Below are 20,022 nucleotides of genomic sequence, written 5' to 3' on the forward strand. Positions count from 1 at the left end.
TCTTTTTCTTGGTTTGGCAGAGCAGCTATCATTAAGATGAATGTGCTCCCAAGACTTTTATATCTATTACAAACCATTCCAATTAAATTGCCCAACTCCTTTTTCAAGTCCGGCAAAACATTATGTACCTCGTTTCTATGGAGTAATAAACGCCCTAGAATTGGCTTTGACCAACTAACCATGCCCAAAACATGTGGAGGTATAGGGTTACCTGACATCTCCCGCTATTACAAAGCTTGTCAAATGGCAAGAATAGTCGATTGGTCCGCGAACCATACTCACAAGGCCTGGGTTGAATTGGAAACTGCTTTTTCGGAGACCCCGCTCGCCACCTCCCCTTGGCTGCCAAATTCTCACATTCCATCGCAATTCAAGGAACACATTCTGATAGGCCCTTTTTTGTCCTGTTACCAGCAGATCAGTAAGCATACAGCGTTCTCATCCACCCCTGGTCCACTCACTCCTATCGGATTGAACCCAGACTTCCCCCTGGTATGTCGTGTGACTTTCTTGCGGGAGTTGGCCTCACAGACGGCGTGAGTCTGCATCACTTCTTCAAAGACGGCTGGCTCTTATCCAGAGACCTCCTTATGAATAAATGGCCTACCCGGACCTTAACACCTTGGATGTATAGACAACTCCACCACTTTATCCACAGCTCACCCCACCTAAAAGAACATAATAGACATCTTACCCCCTTTGAGAAACTTTGCTCAACAGACTCTCCCCAGAGACATGTTATATCCCTGCTTAATACATGTCTCGAACACACCAATGACCTCTCAACTAGGAAAGCTTGCAAGGCCTGGAGCGCTGACCTACAAATCCAACTGTCACCTGAAGACTGGGACCACATATATGAACACATACACAAAGGGTCTATATGTGTATCCACACAAGAAAATAACTTTAAAATTTACTCTAGATGGTAAAGGGTTCCATCCCTGCTTCACCGCTTCAACCCCAACATTTCTGATTTGTGTTGGAGATGCCATCAAACTACGGGTACACTCCTGCACTTTTGGTGGGATTGCCCATTGTTACAACTCTTCTGGGGGAAAGTTCGATCTACAATCACACAAGTTACTACGTATGCCCTAGACCTTTCTCCCGCACAATTTTTGCTTCACCATACCACACTTCCATTTCGGACATACCGCAAGTCACTCGCTATGCACATGGTGAATGCTGCAAAGCAATGTATTCCAGTACACTGGCGCTCCACACATGTTCCTACTGTACGAGAATGGTTTGCTAGGATCGACAAAACTGAGGAAATGAAGGAACTGTTCTCTATAGCTAAGGAACATCCCGAGAGATTTTGGAAAACATGGGCATGCTGGAGTCATTTCAAATCCACTTCTACCTATCACCTAATAGTAAATAATCAATCTATATCCCCGGATTAAATGTCCTAATACAATGCTGTATCGGGGAATACCCGGTTCACCGAAGACACTTTTATCACACGTAAAGATAGGCTGTAGAGCTATATCTTGATATGCTTTATGGGGTTTCTGATCCACGTGTTACCCCACTGTCTGATCTTGCACGTAACATATTCTAAGCTTTAATATTACCCTTCCGGCTCGGCTAATACTTGGGGAGGTGATCCATTTTAACTTTTTATTGCCTATATGCGCTACTGTCACTCAACCCATTACTCCCCCCCCCCCCCCCCCCCATATTACATTTTTTTTTTTTTTTTTTTATATCCCACCTACCATCTCATCCTACATCTCTTTTTCTTGCTGTTCTTCTTTCTGACCTCTCTCTTTTTTCACACCTGTTATACCACCTTATCAGTCATTCTTCACCAACCAAATAGTGCATTCACCTTCACGCAGATATGACTAACTTCAGCTATATTATACACTTAAGCTATAAACACATAAACCATGACTTTAACAACATCTAATGCCTTCCATGCTCTAATCTTCATATCACCTCATCATTAAGAATTGCTGATACTCAAGACGAGACGACATACACCTTCAGTGATGTACCTACTTTCCTCTACGTATCCAATGGTTTGAATTGTATGCTTGATGTATTGTTCTACACCACATTGCTTTGTATTACAGTTCACACTAAGTCCCGTCTGCGAAACGGGAAGCAATATGTCATGTCTGTGTTCTGACTGTGCTTTATAGCTGTATATGCTCTATATGCTATCTTGTCTATTCTTATATTAATAAAATATTTTTTGAAAAAAAAAAAGGTATACCTCCTTGGGAGGTAAACATTATTTAGCATACTCTTACAGTGCTGATGTTTGGATCAAAATGCTTCACTTTCTTTAGTGCTCATACAGCGGCAGTGAGTAATGACCTCATAAGGTGGATTTTATTGCACTTGACTCTTTGACTTGCGAGCCATGAGCAGCACCTGTCATTTCAGTTTGAGTCACATTGTTGAAAGGACATTTGATTGTTTTACCTAGCATTTCCACAATGCGCACTAATACATAATTCACTGTGTTATGGCGACCTAACACACAAGGACTGTAGGTGCCATAGGGTCCACTTTGCAGCACATCAAAATGCTAATGGATTACACTGTGGTGCACTGCTTTAAAAAAAAAGTGAATGTTCCATTTTCCTTCCAGTGTCATGCATCAATGATTATTATAGTAAAGAGAAAGTACACTATGCTATCTAGGATATATATGGTCATCATAAATAAAGTTATACACAATATACAAAATATATGATACTGTTACAAATCTGCTATTTTCCAGGTGAAAACAATCCCCCAAAAATGATTGATGCTTGATGCTAAAAATGATTGAGATTGATGCTATAAATAAAACAAAAATGCACCTATTTATAAACAACATGCCAATACATCCATGAAGAAATCTACATCAAATTACCACATAATGCAAATGCAAATGTGATTTTTTTTTTGTGTCTATAATATAACATTCCTTGAGTATTCCATAATAAATAGTGTAGCACTCCCTCCTTAGGAGTTGCTGAAGTTTGGGTCTCCCTATAGCACAGCCAGGCAACACGCATTTCCTTCACTCAGACTTGCATCAGGAGACAGTAACCAGTCCTTGAGCTTGTTTTCTGAAGTTTTATTAGGCACATTTAATTTGGATAGGGTAAGGGGTATATGGGATGCCCAAGGGTAATGGCAACAGAGGACAAACTCCATAGAAACTATGTTCAAGTCTTTACAGCAAAAAGTCCCTCTTCTGAAGAGCTTGCCAGCATCTCCTAAAGTACAGACCCCAAATGAATCCTTTCCTCATCCAGCTGTACTGGGTGTTTCCCTTGACAGGGGATCCTGTGCCTGCCACTACAGTGTGAACAGACCCTGGTGATAAGCTAATCTGATTTTCCACCAGAGTACCTCTGTCCTCTTACTGGCCCAGAGGGATGTAGGTCCTTCTCCTGTGCTGCTGCTGCTGGTGGGTTGGTGGCTGCTACCAGACCTTCTAGCTGGGCCACTCTTTCCCTGCTGCACAGGTGGTTCTTGCTCTGGGGGCCAGTGAAGTCCTAAGCTTTCCTCCTTCCTAGGTCCCTTCTCCCATCTGGGCCCCTCCCAGGCTCCTGCTCTCCAGCCTCACTTCCTTTACATCTTCCACCTGAACTCTCCTCCAACTCTCTCCTGCTGAGCAGGCTCAGTTACTCTTAAAGGCTGTCCTGACCCCTTGCCAAGCCTCCTGTTGGGGATTGGCCAAGATCCTCAAAGAGTACAGACCAGCCACTCCTCACATCCACCCACTGCTTCTAGATCATTCTCCAAAGTCCTAGAGCATGGGGAAATTCCAGAGAGCTGGTCTGCAGAACCTCTCAGCTCTGATCCACATTTGACCTTGCTAGCTATCACACCTAGGCTGCTACTCGGCCTCTAACTAATAATCAGAACTAGAGCTCTCCCTTGCTAACTAGGAGGGTGCTACAATAGTATGACAACTAAGCAGTGTACAGTACATGTGTATCCTAGTATGTCCCTCGGTACATAAAGTCCATATTAAGTAGTAGGAAGCACACAATGATCCTGCAGCTCATCCAACACCTGATGGTTAGAGAAGAAGTTCCAGGGACTGTCTGCCCTGCTACATCTAGGACCCTTTAGAGCAGCTACTTGTGCTTTGCTTTACTGTAACTGAGAGAATGTCTTTTCCCCCAATAAACCACAGTTTTAGCACAATGCCTGCATCTTCCAGTTTGTCTTCTGCATCGTTATGTATTGTACCCAGTGAAAAACCACAAAAAGATCCATCATCTGATAGTGGGATCAACTTTCCAGAATTCTTTAACCTTTTAGTTAGAGCAGGCCAAACAACACAGTATTGTACCCTTAGAATCCAGATACAGTCCCCTGGTATTTAGAACATCAAGCTTCATATCCCAGATAACAGCATATTGTTGCACGTAATGTACATAGTTAATAAATGAATTAAATTAGACATGAAACAAGAGCAGAGTATATTTCTTTTTATTAAACTAAAATTCAAAAAGCAGAACCACTCACATGTGGCAAATGCACCAAGCACTAAGTATACTGAGATGCACTACAAAACTGGTTAACATTCCCGCTGCTAGTGCTGTACCCACTCAAAGCTTATACTCCCATAGCCCTGATCCTTGGGCTCATTGAGTAAAAGCAGTAACTATAAGCCGGTCTGTAGATTGACTGTGTTTGCTAGGATATGTGATACAGAGGGATACTTGGAGGAATTCAATACAGCCCTAGGGATGCTTTCCTGGCAGTGTGGCCTTTTAAAATGGCTTGCACCAGATTAAAAAGACCCTGCTTGCCAGTTTCTGTAGCTTTACTGACACTAGGTGCAGTCATTTAAAAAAAAATTAATTCCACTTCCTAGATAACAAAACTGGAGGTAATGCAAGACCAACTGTAAATTGTCATACAGAGAGTGGCAGAGTGCCTGTCTCTGTATGCTATGTAGCAGAGTGGCATGTTTCTGCTGATACCCACTACCCTCCTTACCTGTCACTGATTGGATGCTGTCTGCTTCACAGCCAACAGTCTCCTAGCAACCAGTGATGCTGACAATGGTTGGAGCCTGATAGGGAAACTGAGATACTGAGGTCCACTCTCTCCTTGTGATTTATATCAGGCAATAGGTGGACTCTGTAACCAATAGCAGATTCTCAATTGATTATGAATTGCCCCACTGTCTGCTGTTAATCAGATGGGCAGCAGACCTGATGGGGAACTAGGGCCTCTGAAACCATATCAGGCTCTGCCCACCCAGCTAGATACTCCTTGCCCACTGTGCTATCTTCATGACAGCTGCAGTGGTGGGGAAGGAACTCAGCTGTATCCTCATGGACATCCCGGCCTCCATATACCTCCGCATGTGCTGCTTGCCCCAAAGTCATATACTTTTTTTCAACAGGTCCACGAATCTGTCACCTGCACCACCACATGTCATGTGGCGGCACATTGAAAAACTTTAAAAACAACTATCACACTTCTCCAAACACCACAGCATATCAAACTTTGTACTCCAATTACTAAACTTTGCATCTGTTATACTTAGTAGCAGTAGCTGGCAGTTTTGTTTACTGGAGATATACTGCAGGGTTTCTATTGTGTCCATGATACAGGATGTAGGGTTATATAATTGTAGAGAACTCTACAACTAAGCCAAAAGGGGTGAAACACGTTAGAGGGATGACCCATCAGATGGAGGCAAGCACAATTTATGGTTTGTGCAGTAAAATGCTGAGTGATACTACCAGCGTTCAGCCCTTTAGTTCTTACCTTGTGTTTATATAGAGCCTGAAGGGGTTCCATGAAGCAGCACCCAGTGTGTCTACAACAATAGAAGACAGTTCAGAGCTTAAGAGAGCTGTGATTTTTACACAAGAATATCTAGTTAAACAAAAGTGTTGAAGTGCCAAACAAAGGTGCTGACTGTGTAGACCAGGGCTGGGGGGGATTGCAATGAGACATCATTGTTTAATTTTTTGTGATTATGGCTGTGTGCTTCAGATCTGCATAGATAACATGTTTTTTAGTGGTCAACCTGGTTTGCGGTGCCAAGTCTGGTACCCCAATCACATTCTGGCCCATTACCACTCATCCATACTACTGTACTCTTCCACTACAATAACATTTTCTGGCCCAGTACCGCTCACCCATACTTCTGTACTCTTCCACTACAATAACATTTTCTGGCCCAGTACCGCTCACCCATACTTCTGTACTCTTCCACTACAATAACATTTTCTGGCCCAGTACCGCTCACCCATACTTCTGTACTCTTCCACTACAATAACATTTTCTGGCCCAGTACCGCTCACCCATACTTCTGTACTCTTCCACTACAATAACATTTTCTGGCCCAGTACCGCTCACCCATACTTCTGTACTCTTCCACTACAATAACATTTTCTGGCCCAGTACCGCTCACCCATGCTTCTGTACTCTTCCACTACAATAACGTTTTCTGGTCCAGTACCACTCATCCATGCTTCTGTACTCTTCCACTACAATAACATTTTCTGGCCCAGTACCACTCATCCATAGTACTGTACTCTTCCACTACAATAACATTTTTGGCCCATTACAACTCATCCATACTTCTGTACTCTTCCACTACAATAACGTTTTCTGGCCCAGTACCACTCATTCATACTTCTGTACTCTTCCACTACAATAACATAAACTCTTTTTTAGCTTTTCACATGCTCTGGAGCATAATAAGTGAAATGTGAAAGTGCCTGTATAGATTATTTAAAAAGTTGTACCAACTGGATTAAACGATCATGTATTCCTTCACATTTCTGATTTGTTTGATTTGATTGTTTTACATTCATCTCTTTTCTCTTGCAGGTTTTATATTGAAAGTATATCTTACCTAAAGGATAATGCTACAATTGAACTATTCTTCCTGAATGCCAAGTCCTGTATATATAAGGTAATATATTATTTAAATAACTAAATCCACTCAAACGGATATTTTAATGTAGGGGGTATGACATTTGCAATCCTTAGGAAATGTTCACACCTGCCACAACCCTTGTAGCTCCTGCTGATGGTGGAGCAGTGGCTGCCATGCATTCAGGAGGCTATAATACAGTCTCCCAAATGCTTACTTTATTTGGACAGTTGATCTGGAATTTTGCATGTAAATACTGTGCTGCAACCATAGTCCAAGCATTTGACTCGTGGTTATGCTGGGATCCTATTCATTTGAAGGGGTCATGTTTGATTGTGGTATTGCTGACGAACATGACAGGTGATATAAGTGTGTTTCTGCAGCATGTGTACAAATATGCTATCTTTTAGGTGGGTGGTCAGGGGGCGATGAAAGCACTTGCTCACCTGTTTTTAACCCCCCCCTTCCCCAGCTGTCTGTGTGAATGAGACTTTAAAGTGAAACACTAGATGTTGTAAAACAGCAACAATGATGGAAATCAAACACTCATAGGTGCTTTCACATACTTTTCAGTATGTTCTTGAGTAATCCAGAACTGTCAAGACCAGATGTGAATAATTACTTTTCTTCTCAATGTGTAAATTGGTCTGTCCCATCCCACTTCTGTCACCGAGCTGTTGGTTCTTAAGTATGGTGGATGGACTCAATCATACCTCCCAATAGCCCCACATTTTGGCAAGAATCACAAAGTTCTGCACAGCTAAGTATTATCCTGCATCACCTCCACTGCCCTGCTAACTGTTCTCCTGACACAAGGCAGGCTAGATAACAGCCAGTGTGTTTTGCAGCCAGTCTTGCACTTCAATAAGTTTAGGCTCTGACTGTAACTTGTAGAATACAGGGGGAATTGTGGGAAGGCCAACTAGGTACTATATCTCTAATACCAGAACCATTCAAAAACAAAAAAACTGAGTTAGTGCAGCTTTAGAAGTGCCAAAATAACTGACATACATAAAATTAAAATGTAATATTTTATTGATACATAACTTGTTTTTTTAAGAAGGTCTCTTAACCTCATGACCTCCAGAAAGTTTTACCCCCTTCATGACCAGGGCATTTTTTGCTTTTCAGCTCTGCTACTTTAACTGGCAATTGCTCAGTGAAGCAACACTGTACCCAAATTAAATATATTATTTTTTTCACACAAATAGAGCTTTCTTTTGGTGATATTTGATCACCACTGGGAGTTTTATTTACTATTATTATATAAACAAAAAAAAAATGAAATTTGAAAAAAACAACAACAATATTTTCTACTTTCTACTGTTATAAAGCATATCCAGTAAAATCAAATTTCTTCATAAATTTAGGCCAAAATGTATTCTACTACATGTCTTTAGCAAAAACAAATTGTGTTTTTGGGAACACTATACTATTGGGGACACTAGTATAGTTCTGTTCTTGATCAAAATACTGCTCTGTATAGTCATTATACTAGTAATGGCAGTGATCAGCAACTTATAGTGCAATGTGGCGCTAATGACACTGTCTGGGAGGGAAATTTATTAACTAACTGCCACTGACAAACACTGTACTAATGACACTGGCTGGGTGACAGGAGTGATCAGGAGGGTAATCAAGGGGTTAACTGTGTGCCTAACAAGTGTATGCAAGCATGCTGCTTTTACTTACAGATCTGGCTGGGTCTCTCTTTCCTTTCACTTCTGTACAGTTACTGAAAGCAGGGAAAGGTTCAGACAGAATCTGTGTTGCTGTGTGCTGTGATTGGCCACAATTGATCAGCAGGTGTACAGCCAAAATCATTGGCTGTAACCTGCTGAAAAACTTGTGATGTGTCGATTCACAGCACAGATCAACAGGGGGTGTGCACCTCTAAACCAAGAAGTTCACTGCGATGCATGGGTACATCATGGTGCCTGAGGGAGCCGTCTGCCAGCAGTAAATGTACTGCTGGCAGTCTAGAAGCGGTTAAAAACAGGTGGAAACATCCAATCTGTGCTGTGATTGGCCACAGCCATTCATCAGGTATACAGTCAAAATCATATGTTGTAACCTGCTGACAAACGTGTGCTGTGTCGAGTCATAGCACAGGTCAGCAGGATATGTGCCTTTAAACCAAGAAGTTCACTGTGATGCATGGGTACGTCATGGTGCGCAGGGGGGGGGGGACCACCAGCCAGCCAGCAGTAAATGTACTGCTGGCAGTCTACAAGCTGTTAAAAACATCCACAAATGTCAGCACAAAATAGTAAAGTAGTAAAGATACATTTGCAAGACTCATTACCAAATGTCTTCATTTTCTGGTGAGCAAGTAGTTAGTTTAATATGTTTCACAAAAAGCTTCATAGGGAAGGAAAACTACTTGAGGAGATGCACTTATTCAAGGTAGATCATCAGATGCACTATTGCTCCCATAGGCAGGTCCCCTCAACCCAGATCCAGCAAAAGGCAGCAAAAATAAGAAAAATTAATAATAGCGCCTATGGTCAAAATTGTATAACTTACTAATAGTGTACCAGCTGCAAAAAAACCACCATATATAAAGTGTACCAATTAATAAATAATTTGCGCTAGTAAATATATATAAATATATGTAAAGAAATCATCAAATCATAAGTCCAGAAAAATATATATATACCAATACCACAGAAAAATATAAAAAACTTTTTAGGTGCAAAAAAACAAAACAAAACTTTTGTGCAAAAGGAGTGTCTCAATATAAAAAAAGTGTCTCAATATAAAAAAAATTTCACCAAAAAACCTTGATAATATAATGGCAGATCATCCATAAAAATATCTTCAGAAACGGAAGCTCTCCAACACACCGATCCTCATCGATCGAAATAACAGGACGAAAAACTTTGTAGTTAATCGAAAATCCACTTCTCCAATAGAAAAAGGACCACCTTCAAACGTATCCATGGGGGGAAATGCCAAGCACTCAAGAGAAACAGAAAGACTTCATGGTGCAATATTATAAAAACCAATTCCTTTATTAGATACTCATTGCACTTACTCAAGAGGTGTCCCAGCCGACACCAGCATCAACAGCATCAACAGCAATCACATAAACGAGCCTGACTACTCAGCACATGTGCAATAGCTGGCAGTCAAAAACGTAATGACATCACATCAATCAAGCTCCACCCTACGCGTTTCGTCATCAACGTCCTCACATCCGCTCCGTGAGGACGTCGATGACGAAACGCGTAGGGCGGAGCTTGATTGATGTGATGTCATTACGTTTTTGACTGCCAGCTATTGCACATGTGCTGAGTAGTCAGGCTCGTTTATGTGATTGTTGTTGATGCTGTTGATGCTGGTGTCGGCTGGGACACCTCTTGAGTAAGTGCAATGAGTATCTAATAAAGGAATTGGTTTTTATAATATTGCACCATGAAGTCTTTCTGTTTCTCTCGAGTGCTTGGCATTTCCCCCCATGGATACGTTTGAAGGTGGTCCTTTTTCTATTGGAGAAGTGGATTTTCGATTAACTACAAAGTTTTTCGTCCTGTTATTTCGATCGATGAGGATCGGTGTGTTGGAGAGCTTCCGTTTCTGAAGATATTTTTATGGATGATCTGCCATTATATTATCAAGGTTTTTTGGTGAAATTTTTTTTATATTGAGACACTTTTTTTATATTGAGACACTCCTTTTGCACAAAAGTTTTTTTTTTTTTTTTTTTTGTTTTTTTTTTGCACCTAAAAAGTTTTTTATATTTTTCTGTGGTATTGGTATATATATATTTTTCTGGACTTATGATTTGATGATTTCTTTACATATATTTATATATATTTACTAGCGCAAATTATTTATTAAAAGGCAGCAAAGCATAGACCTCAGGAGGGGAAACAAGGGAACAATGCCACTGACTATTGATAAAATCAATAAGTATAAGTGGACACAAGGGGGCGCCCAAGCATTGCAACCATGTAACATTGAAGGCTGAGTCACTTGCCCAGGACACAACTCAACCAAGGATTTATTTATTTATTTCAGGTGCTTATATAGCGCTGTCAATTTACACAGCACTTTACATATATATTGTACATTCACATCAGTCCCTAACTCTCAAGGGGTGTACAATCTAAAGTACTAGACATGGGGTGGGGACTCTGATATAATAGGGGTCCAAATGTACAGTACTTTGTTTAGTACTGGCAACAAAGTATTCCATAGCCCCTGAGTGTACACATGGAAGGATTTTTTAATTACTAAAGTATTTTGTAGGTATGAGGACTGCAGACTGTGCACAGAATATACCATATGTAGCCTTATTCTTTATTTACCCATGCTCTTTTAAGCCACCTCAATATTCAGCACATGCTAGAGAAAACATTGGAAAGTATGTGCATGTACTATTCTGAGAGCAGATTTACATGAATTCAGTCGATTTACATAATTTGGTGCGTGGAAAGATTAATTTTATACCAGTAGTGGTATGAAGGAAAGTAGTATAACATCATCCTTAACTTAAACTAAAGCTCACTATGTACTATATATTTATTTATTTATGACAGGTACTTATATAGCGCTGTCAATTTATGCAGCACTTTACATATATATTGTACATTCCCATCAGTCCCTAACCCTCAAGGGGCGTACAGTCTAAGGTCCCTACCTTACATTCATACATACTAGGACCAGTTTTAGACAGGAACCAATTAACCGACCTGTCAGGCTCCGCCCAACGGGATCTCTAGTGGTCCACGGGGTTTCCCAGGACGCGGAGTCTAAGTCCCAGTCTGCCTTTTCACTAGAGCCCCTGATGGTGGGGATGGACTTGGTGCAAGACTGGAACCAGGTCGCGCCCCTGGGCACCCCCGGCGGTGGTAGAGGGGTCCCGCTGAGGGTGTGTGCCCGGGATGAGCCTGCTGTGAAGGGGATCACAGGTCCCGATCCGAGCGGGATGGATGGATGACTGCTAGGAGTGAGCGAGGTCAGACTAGCTGGGTCGGTAACAGTGGGGACAGGTGCGGTACCAAGCAGCAGGCAAAGAGTAGTCAGGTCACACGCCGGGTTCAGTAACAGAGGGTCCAAAATAACAGAAACTACAGGCAGAAGAATGGTCAGGGACGAGCCGGGGTCAGAGCAGGAGAGGGTCAGCATAAATCAGAACAGGCAGAGTTTGGCAACAAGGAAACATACTAACAGGAACACAGGAACAGGGACAAGACCTTGCGGAAATTTGGAGATGCACAGGGCAGGTTTAAATAGAGCGCCCTGTTCTCCCATTGGTGCGGCCGCGATCGCTAGTGGACTCTGAGCTCGCCGGCTCGGACGGATCGGCAATCTGCACATGCGTGCACCGCCGAGCGCCCGGGATCCCTGACACTACCAGCATGTCTTAGGAGTGTGGGAGGAAACCGGAGTACCCACAGGAAACCCACGCAGGCATAGGGAGAACATGCAAACTCCAGGCAGGTGGTGCCGTGGTTGGGATTTGCAACAATGACCCTAGTACTGCCAGGCGGAAGTGCTAACCATTTAGCCACTGTGCTGTTCAATGAAAAAAATGAATACTGCTCATCTGCAGTGTTCTCTCAAACAACTGGGCAGCAGGCTCAGTCAGTGTATATATATTATTACTATTATACAGGATTTATATAGCGCGAACAGTTTGCTCAGCACTTTACAATATAAAGGGAGACAATACAGCAACTATACAGTTAAATACAAGAGGGATAGGAGGGCCCTGCTCCTTGGAGTTTACAATCTAAATCTACTGTATGTGGTTGTCATTTGGTTAGGTTTTATTATTTTGCTTTGACTTTTTTTTTCTTTTTTTTTTTTTGAGCTCTTAAAATGCTAACTTTGTAGACTTATGTATGAGACAAATATGTATATGATAATGTATTTTGTGTTTTTACAACTAAATAATAGTTTCATCTGTTGTGTGTTTACTAGCAACAGACAATTAACACTTGCAATATATCACTTGTTCCTCTGGGTGGCAGCATTTCCACATATAACATCAACCATTTTTGATACAGTTAACAATCTCAGTGACAACCTGATAAAAATCACAGGATTGTAATAAACATAGAAAGGCATTACACCAAGAATTGTATTGTAGTAGCATGTCATTTATACTTCACATAGCAAATACAGAAACCAGTGATTTGAAGAAGTTTGGTTCTTTTACTGTTGTATTCAGTAGCAGAAAAATATATTAAAGCAAATTGTGTTTTTTTTATACATGCAAACAAGGACTTCCCTAGGGTTGGTGTCACCCAGTGCTATAACACTTGGTGACACCCCCTCCGACGATCCCCGCAGGATGGATCGGATCTGCGGATTGTCCATAATGGATCGGAGTCTGATCCATTATCCTCCCCCATCCGTCGGCTTGCAACCTATACAGGGTCAGCCGATCTCCCCATGAGCTCCACGAAAAGGTAAGATTGGGGAGCATAATGGATCGGACTCCGATCCATTATGCTCAATCCGCAGATCCGATCCATCTTGCGAGGATCGTCGGCTTGCTTTAAAACTTACCTTTTCGTGGAGCGGGTCCGGTGTCACCCCGTGCAATAGGTAGCAGGCGGGGTGGCGCACACCTGCCTAGGGACGCCCCTGCACGCAAAGCTGTGTTATATCAGGGTTTTTTTTCTGGATGCTTTTCATTGACAAATGGCAAGGTCAATATATTGCACAGTCTCAGCCAGGTGCATGCGTACATTTGGGGTACTTTAAATAGGTCCAGGAGTTTAATATTGTTAAAGATTCAAGCAACATTCTCATTTGGTGTTTTGTGAATGTGAGTATGTGCACGTTTTTAAGCCTAGGGTAGCCTATTCATCGCAGTGGGCTGCCCTACATGTGACAAATGTGGCAAAATAGCTCACACACCTTTTTGGACTTCTAGCTTCATGGTAGCACAAGCGTGGCTTGCGTTTTTAGTGCGTGATTTTGTTTTTAGTGCGTGATTTTGTACGCACTTACAAAGCTCTAAAGTGAGACTGCAACCTCAGTAGATATATTGTTATTATTTAAAGACTATGTGGTACTTGAGAAATACCTAATTCACCTTTATTTGAACTAAATTATACATGTGAATGTGCCTTTCCTATGGCGTCTGTGAAAAAACTGTCCAACCAAAGTCTCTTTGATTCATGTAAATGCCTTTAAAATTAATTTCGCTCAGTATAGTTAGATATTGAAAATAATACGTTTCCTACAAGCACATCAACTTTTGTTGTACCACCCTCCTTAATGAACATGTTTCTTTCATGAGTTTAAAGCTGAGCTCCAGTAGAAGTAAAAATGCTCCCTTTTAGTAGGGCTGCACTCTCTCTGAAAGGAGTAACTACTATTTTTTGTGTAGGGGACTTGGTAAAGCAGTTTTACCTCCCTGATTCTCTGTGCCAGCGGCTGCTAGACCCATCCCTACAGTTCCTTCTCCCCTATGCTCTGGTGGGCAAAGGCCCATAGCCCTGCATTGGATGTAGGGACACTGAGGAATGGTCCACCACCACAGCACAGGGGAGCACCATCTGCTAGGGGAGTGTTGGATTAGGTAAATAAAACTTCTTTTCTAGATAGAGTCAAGCAGCAAACCCTTGCAGTGCTGCTGCAGCTGGTGCAGGCCCACTGCAAGGGAGGACTTAGTTTTCCCAGAGTTGGGCTTTAACAAGATGTTATGTTGTGTTTTCCTATCAAACAGTGTACTGGGATTTATTTACATTGTAGATCAGGAAGAAAGAGGTGGCGCCCTCTAAGTGCAGTAGGAAAGCATTTTAATGGATAAGAAGTGTAGTAATACAGGCCACTCACAAAGCATAAGTAGGTTTGTGCTTGTAAATGAATACGCATCCACTGTAGTGAAGGAGTGTGAAGCCTCTAGATGGATGGTGGTCACCGGCATCTGGCAGTGGTGCTGGTGGCATCCAGCACGTCCTCCTAGTTCCGTGATTCCCTCAGTTGAGACATCACTTTTGGTCATGTGATGGTGGGGGTTGGCGTGCGTTCGGAGCATGCATGCTCCTTCATCAGGCCATAAGGATGCCATCTTGATGTGGGGCATCTATACTCTCAGCTAGGTGACCACCATCCATCCAGAGGCTTCACACTCTTCACACTTAATTTTCAAGCGCAAACCTACTTATGCTTTGTGAGTGGCCTGTATTACTACACTTTTTATCCATTAAAAAGCTTTCCTACTGCACTTAGAGGGTGCCGCCTCTTTCTTCCTGATCTTCCACAGGGCCCCTCTAGCTCGTTATTGGCTGGCTGCCTCCACTCCATGGTGCATCAGAATTACCTATAGGACTCTTTTTAAGGACATTTTATTTGTATATTTATTACAGTATATTGTTCATGATTTATTTTCCCTAAATTCATCACCATTGATTATATTACTATTATATGCCCCATCTACTGCCTTATTCAGTCTTGAAGTGCGCCAAATATCCTACTTGCCTAATTTACATTTTAGAAACTACCACCAGTTGAAATGGATGCTCCCTAGCCAGAGTACCAATTGTAATATGGAATATTGGCATTTTCACACTGTGCATAGGGAAGCTTTCAGTGATTCTTGTTTTGAGCAAAAGCCAGCTGAAGGTTAATATTTGGATGCTTCCAGTGCTTTAGAATAAACAATGTCCCGTTTTTTCACACCACGTAATGGGTTATCATAGGTCTAGTGGGAAGTCTCCAGCACCATAACAACTAATGACACTAGAGTCTAGGGCAGGGGTGGGCAAACTTTTTGACTTGAGGGCTGCAATGGGTTCATATATTGGACCCGGGGGCCGGACCAAGAGTAGATGAATGATGTGTATGTGTGAATTAATATAAATTAAATTTAAATTTGTAACATTAAATGTTTAGATTAATTTAAGGTAAAAAAGCATAAAAAGAGTTATTTTACAAAACTTTTATGCCCCCCACTAGCTGCTGGCCGGCCCAGCCACTACCATGCCATCCATAGTAAGTATAGTAATATTCCCCCATAGTAAGCATAGTAATTAATCCCCCATATAGTAATTCATCCCCCATAGTAATTCATCCCCCATAGTAATTCATCCCCCATATAGTAATTCATCCCCCCTATAGTAATTCATCCCCCCTATAGTAATTCATTCCCCATATTAATTCATCCCCCATATTAATTCATCCCTCATATAGTATTTCATCCCCCATAGTACTATTCCCCCCCAAGTAGTAAGCCAAGTCCCCCCTGTGTCAATTTACTTACCTTTGCTCGTTCCTCTCGCCGTGTTCCCGCGCCGTTCCGGTCTTCAGGGCGGACTGTGAGAGGAGCCTAGCTCCCCTCACGTTGTCACGCTGCCCCGCCTACACACATCCTGACAGCCACTGTTTGCCTGCCCTGGCTGTTTTTTTTTTTATCACGCTCCGCGGGCCGGATTAAAAGGTCCGCCGGGCCGTATACGGCCCGCGGGCCGTAGTTTGCCCATTGCTGGTCTAGGGCCAGGACAAATTGTCATTCAATGGTATGGTGCTGGCAACCAACCCCACTATGGCAACAAAATGATGCAGATCTGGAGTGAGGGACATGAATTGCCACCTCTAAAATCTGGGAGGGGACAGAATTGCTCTTCCATCCAGACCTGCTCTATCATGCTGCAACAGCCATAAGGGAACTTTTGATGGGGGACTCTGTTCTGATGCGAAGAGTCTGATGAGATGGGGGGCAATCATTTATATGGGGGCTCTGATGTGATATGGTGGCCTCTGATGTGATGTAGGGGGTCCTCTGATATAATGTGGGGCTGTGTGAAGCTAATTTCATTGACACAGTTGTGTGCATTGTCCAGGCTCAGGTTTACCATTGGTGGTAGGTAACTTTTAGGTTTTTTCTGTTTTACATTTTTGATTCTATATACTTTTAAAGGGTGCCATGACTAAAAAGGTTTGGGAAATGCTAGTGTAAACAGTAAGTTGAGACATAAGAATAAATAAACAAATAAGGAATGTGGCATACTTAGTGTTTTTGACACTCAGGGTTGCCCATATGACAAAACTATTTTCTGTTGTTGGTCAGTGAAATGCTCCCTTAGATTGATGGATAATGGGACAATGGGGAGAATGTTCCTTAGATTGGAGGTCTTTGGGAAAATGCCCCTCTTGCAGATCGCTAAAAAGAGCATTGGTGTCACTTCTAATGCCCCGTACACACTATAAGAAAATTGCACGAAAATTTTCGTACGAGGACCGATCGTCCGATAATCGGATCGTTAGTACACAGCTTTCGAGAGCTGATCATGACAGTTCGTACGACAATATCTGAAGGGACAAGAGCAAAAATTTTTCTCGTATGATACCAGATTGTACGATTTTCGTTTAATCAGTACAGTAGTCGTCTGAAAATACAATACAAATACAACGCAATACATGACATCACTTTCGAAATTCTTTTCTTTCATAGGAGAATTTTCGTATCTTTAGTAACCTTTTCACTTTCGATGTGAGACTAGCAGGCGTAAAAATGGTTGATCGTTCGCCCGATATTCTCATCGTGTGTACGAGGCATTCTAGCTAGAAATTACTCATCAGAACCCACACAAATCCTCACTGGAACCCATGGAACAACCCTAGAGCTCCATGAAACCTTGGTTTTGAAAGGTTAATTTTATCCTAAAGCTGGCAGCCAAGCAGAAAAATATTAATTTGCAGAGGTTTGTGACATAAAAGCTGTCTTTGCTGCAATCTTAGCATTCTAAAGAAAGGTGCTGGCTACTAAAGGCAACCCATTCTTTTTTTCATTCTCTGATAAATGAGGGGCACTGTTCATAAAAGTGTGCAGAACTACAAGTCTTCATTTGACCATTGCCATTATTGGGCCATTAGTACACCAGAGGTATTTGTGGGTAGCTCATAGACAATAGATTGCTGACTTAATCAGATCATTCCTTTAGTCAAAAAAGCAGTACAAAGGGCAACAATGATGCACAGAGTGCAGAAACCCATTGCAACCAATGTAGCTGTTTACACCTAGTTTTCAGGTGAGTGAAAGATTATCTGGGTGGTTCCAGTAGACATTTCAACATTGCTCTTTGCCTTTATAAATAAAAGTGTAAGTCTCTCTTGTTCATTAAACTGCCAGTTCATAGACAGGATATAGATGGAATGTGAAGCAATTAGAATATGATAATGGAATGTCTCCAAAGCATGCTACCAAACTTTCCTCTAGTTAAGGGAGGGGGAATTTTGTGTTTTAATAAAAAGAAGTGCTAGTATAACATACACTCTAAAAATTAAGGATCTTCCTGTATTTGTTCTCCTAAAAATTCTTTTGGCCCCAGTGCAATATAAATGAGCGGAAGATGAAAAGAGCCGCTGAGATTTCTGCATAGCACATATCACAGGAGGGTATTCAGGGTAGGGTGTTCCTTGGGGAACCGCAATGTACTTTTTTAACACAAAGAAGACAAGGTCACAGCAGAGTCCCAGCAGTTGCTTATAACAATTCTCAATACGCCAGAATGCTTTCTTGCCAAGAAGTTAGAGCTCACTGCAGTCTATAGAAAATGACATTCCTGTTGACTAAACACTATTGTCCCAGAACAAAATGTTGCTTGGTAGAGATAAGCAGTTTCCTGACTGAAAACTGTCAATATGGCATATTATTAAGAGCCATGCATTGTCCCTCTCTTGTTCATACTCTGATCCCAGTTTCTGAGGATTTAATTCATGTTACACGCTCCACAGTTCACATTTTCACTTCTTAAATTATATGTTTCCAAAGAGCCCAACCTATTAATTCACTAATGAGCCACTACCATTGAAAATCTAAGTCTTATTGCCAGGAACTGTCCTTTCTTTACCTTCTGGCTATGAATTCCTTTAACTGTCTCCCCACCAATAACTGACATAAACGGATTTAGTATAAAGAAAACAGGCATGGATTGCTTGAATACCTCTGAGATATTCATATTCAGTTTGTACTCACACCAGCAGGGTGTTTTATAGGAAATAGGATTGGAAGCCTATGACAATTGACCAGTTTTAGCTGTCATTTTTCCAGTGCTAGTTACAGTCTGAAAATCAATGTAAGGCAAGTTACAATAAAATAGGAACAGAGATGCATAGTCTTTATGTTCAGCTCAAAATAACATCATGTTTAGAAAACCTCACAAGGCCATCATTCAACATAACGAGACAAGTTATTAGTGTGTTTCAGCATTCAGGCACAAGAAAAAATCACAGGGAACCTGAAACTGGGGGTCAGGGACAAGCTTACATCAGAGAGGTATAGCCTCTGTGGTGGGCAACCAGAAAGCTGGAGGACAGTAGAGAATAAATATCAACAGAGCAAATGAAGCAGAAGCCAGAACGGGAAAAATGATTGGTAGAGGAAGGGAAAGAGGATGAGAGAGAGAGGAAACATGCTTAACTTTTTAATGTGAGTGAAATATTCATGTACTGAGTATGAATGTGGATATCTTGTGGTTATTTAATTTGCCTCTATGTCCTATTTCAATGACTTCCATATTTAAAACTGAAGCAGGTCTTCCTGTCAGGTAGTCACAATCCTTGAAACAAGGTAAACATCAACCTATATTGCTGCCGGCTTCTCACCCAAGACATCCAGCCTGATATTAACAAAAGCACTGGAGAAGTAAAAAAACATGACCCTCACAGTGCTTGCTGGTTTATCCAGTTGTGCATACATACGATTTAGCATGCAGATGATAGCATCCTCAACACCCAGTATCAACTGGTAGGCAAACTGAAATTAGTCTAATTAATTACTAACCATGAGCCTTAACTGATGTAAAACAAGTCTCTCCAAGGTCTGCATAATGTGGGAGGCCAAAGCCACTAGTCTGTAATCCTTGGAACCACAAAGATGTGGTATCTTCAGCACAGGAACAAGGCAGAATGTCTTCCACAACACAAGGACCTTTTGTAGACTCAGGCTCAGGTTAAAGACCCATTGAAGGACACCCCCCAGCTGGTCTGCACATGCCCTGAGCACACTGGGGCTACCGCCATCAGGGCCTGTTGATTTTCCCACTTAAAGTCTCCTCAACTGTTTACTCACTTGATCAGCTGTAAAAAAAACATTGATGCACTTTCCCATGAAGGAGGAATTGAGTTATTCTTATAAAATGAAGAACTGGTGAAAGTTTATACACAGTATAGAGCAGGGTTTCTTAACCAGG

The 20,022-nt window shown here is 41.7% G+C and overlaps 1 protein-coding gene across 6 annotated transcripts in view; it reads left to right on the top strand.

Moving 5' to 3' along the window:
* FRMD4A (FERM domain containing 4A) overlaps positions 1 to 20,022 on the top strand; it is a 558,898-nt gene that overhangs the window by 396,682 nt on the left and 142,194 nt on the right. For all 6 annotated transcript variants that reach the window (XM_089686117.1, XM_089686116.1, XM_089686118.1 and 3 more), the window contains exon 5: positions 6,820 to 6,904. In XM_089686117.1, coding sequence (XP_089542243.1) covers positions 6,820 to 6,904 — 85 coding nt within the window. The remainder of the gene's footprint in view (positions 1 to 6,819; positions 6,905 to 20,022) is intronic.

The sequence above is a fragment of the Staurois parvus genome, unplaced genomic scaffold (assembly GCF_062004578.1).
Source record: "Staurois parvus isolate SC_StPar_1 unplaced genomic scaffold, SC_StPar_1.0 ptg000019l, whole genome shotgun sequence".
Lineage (NCBI taxonomy): Eukaryota > Metazoa > Chordata > Amphibia > Anura > Ranidae > Staurois > Staurois parvus.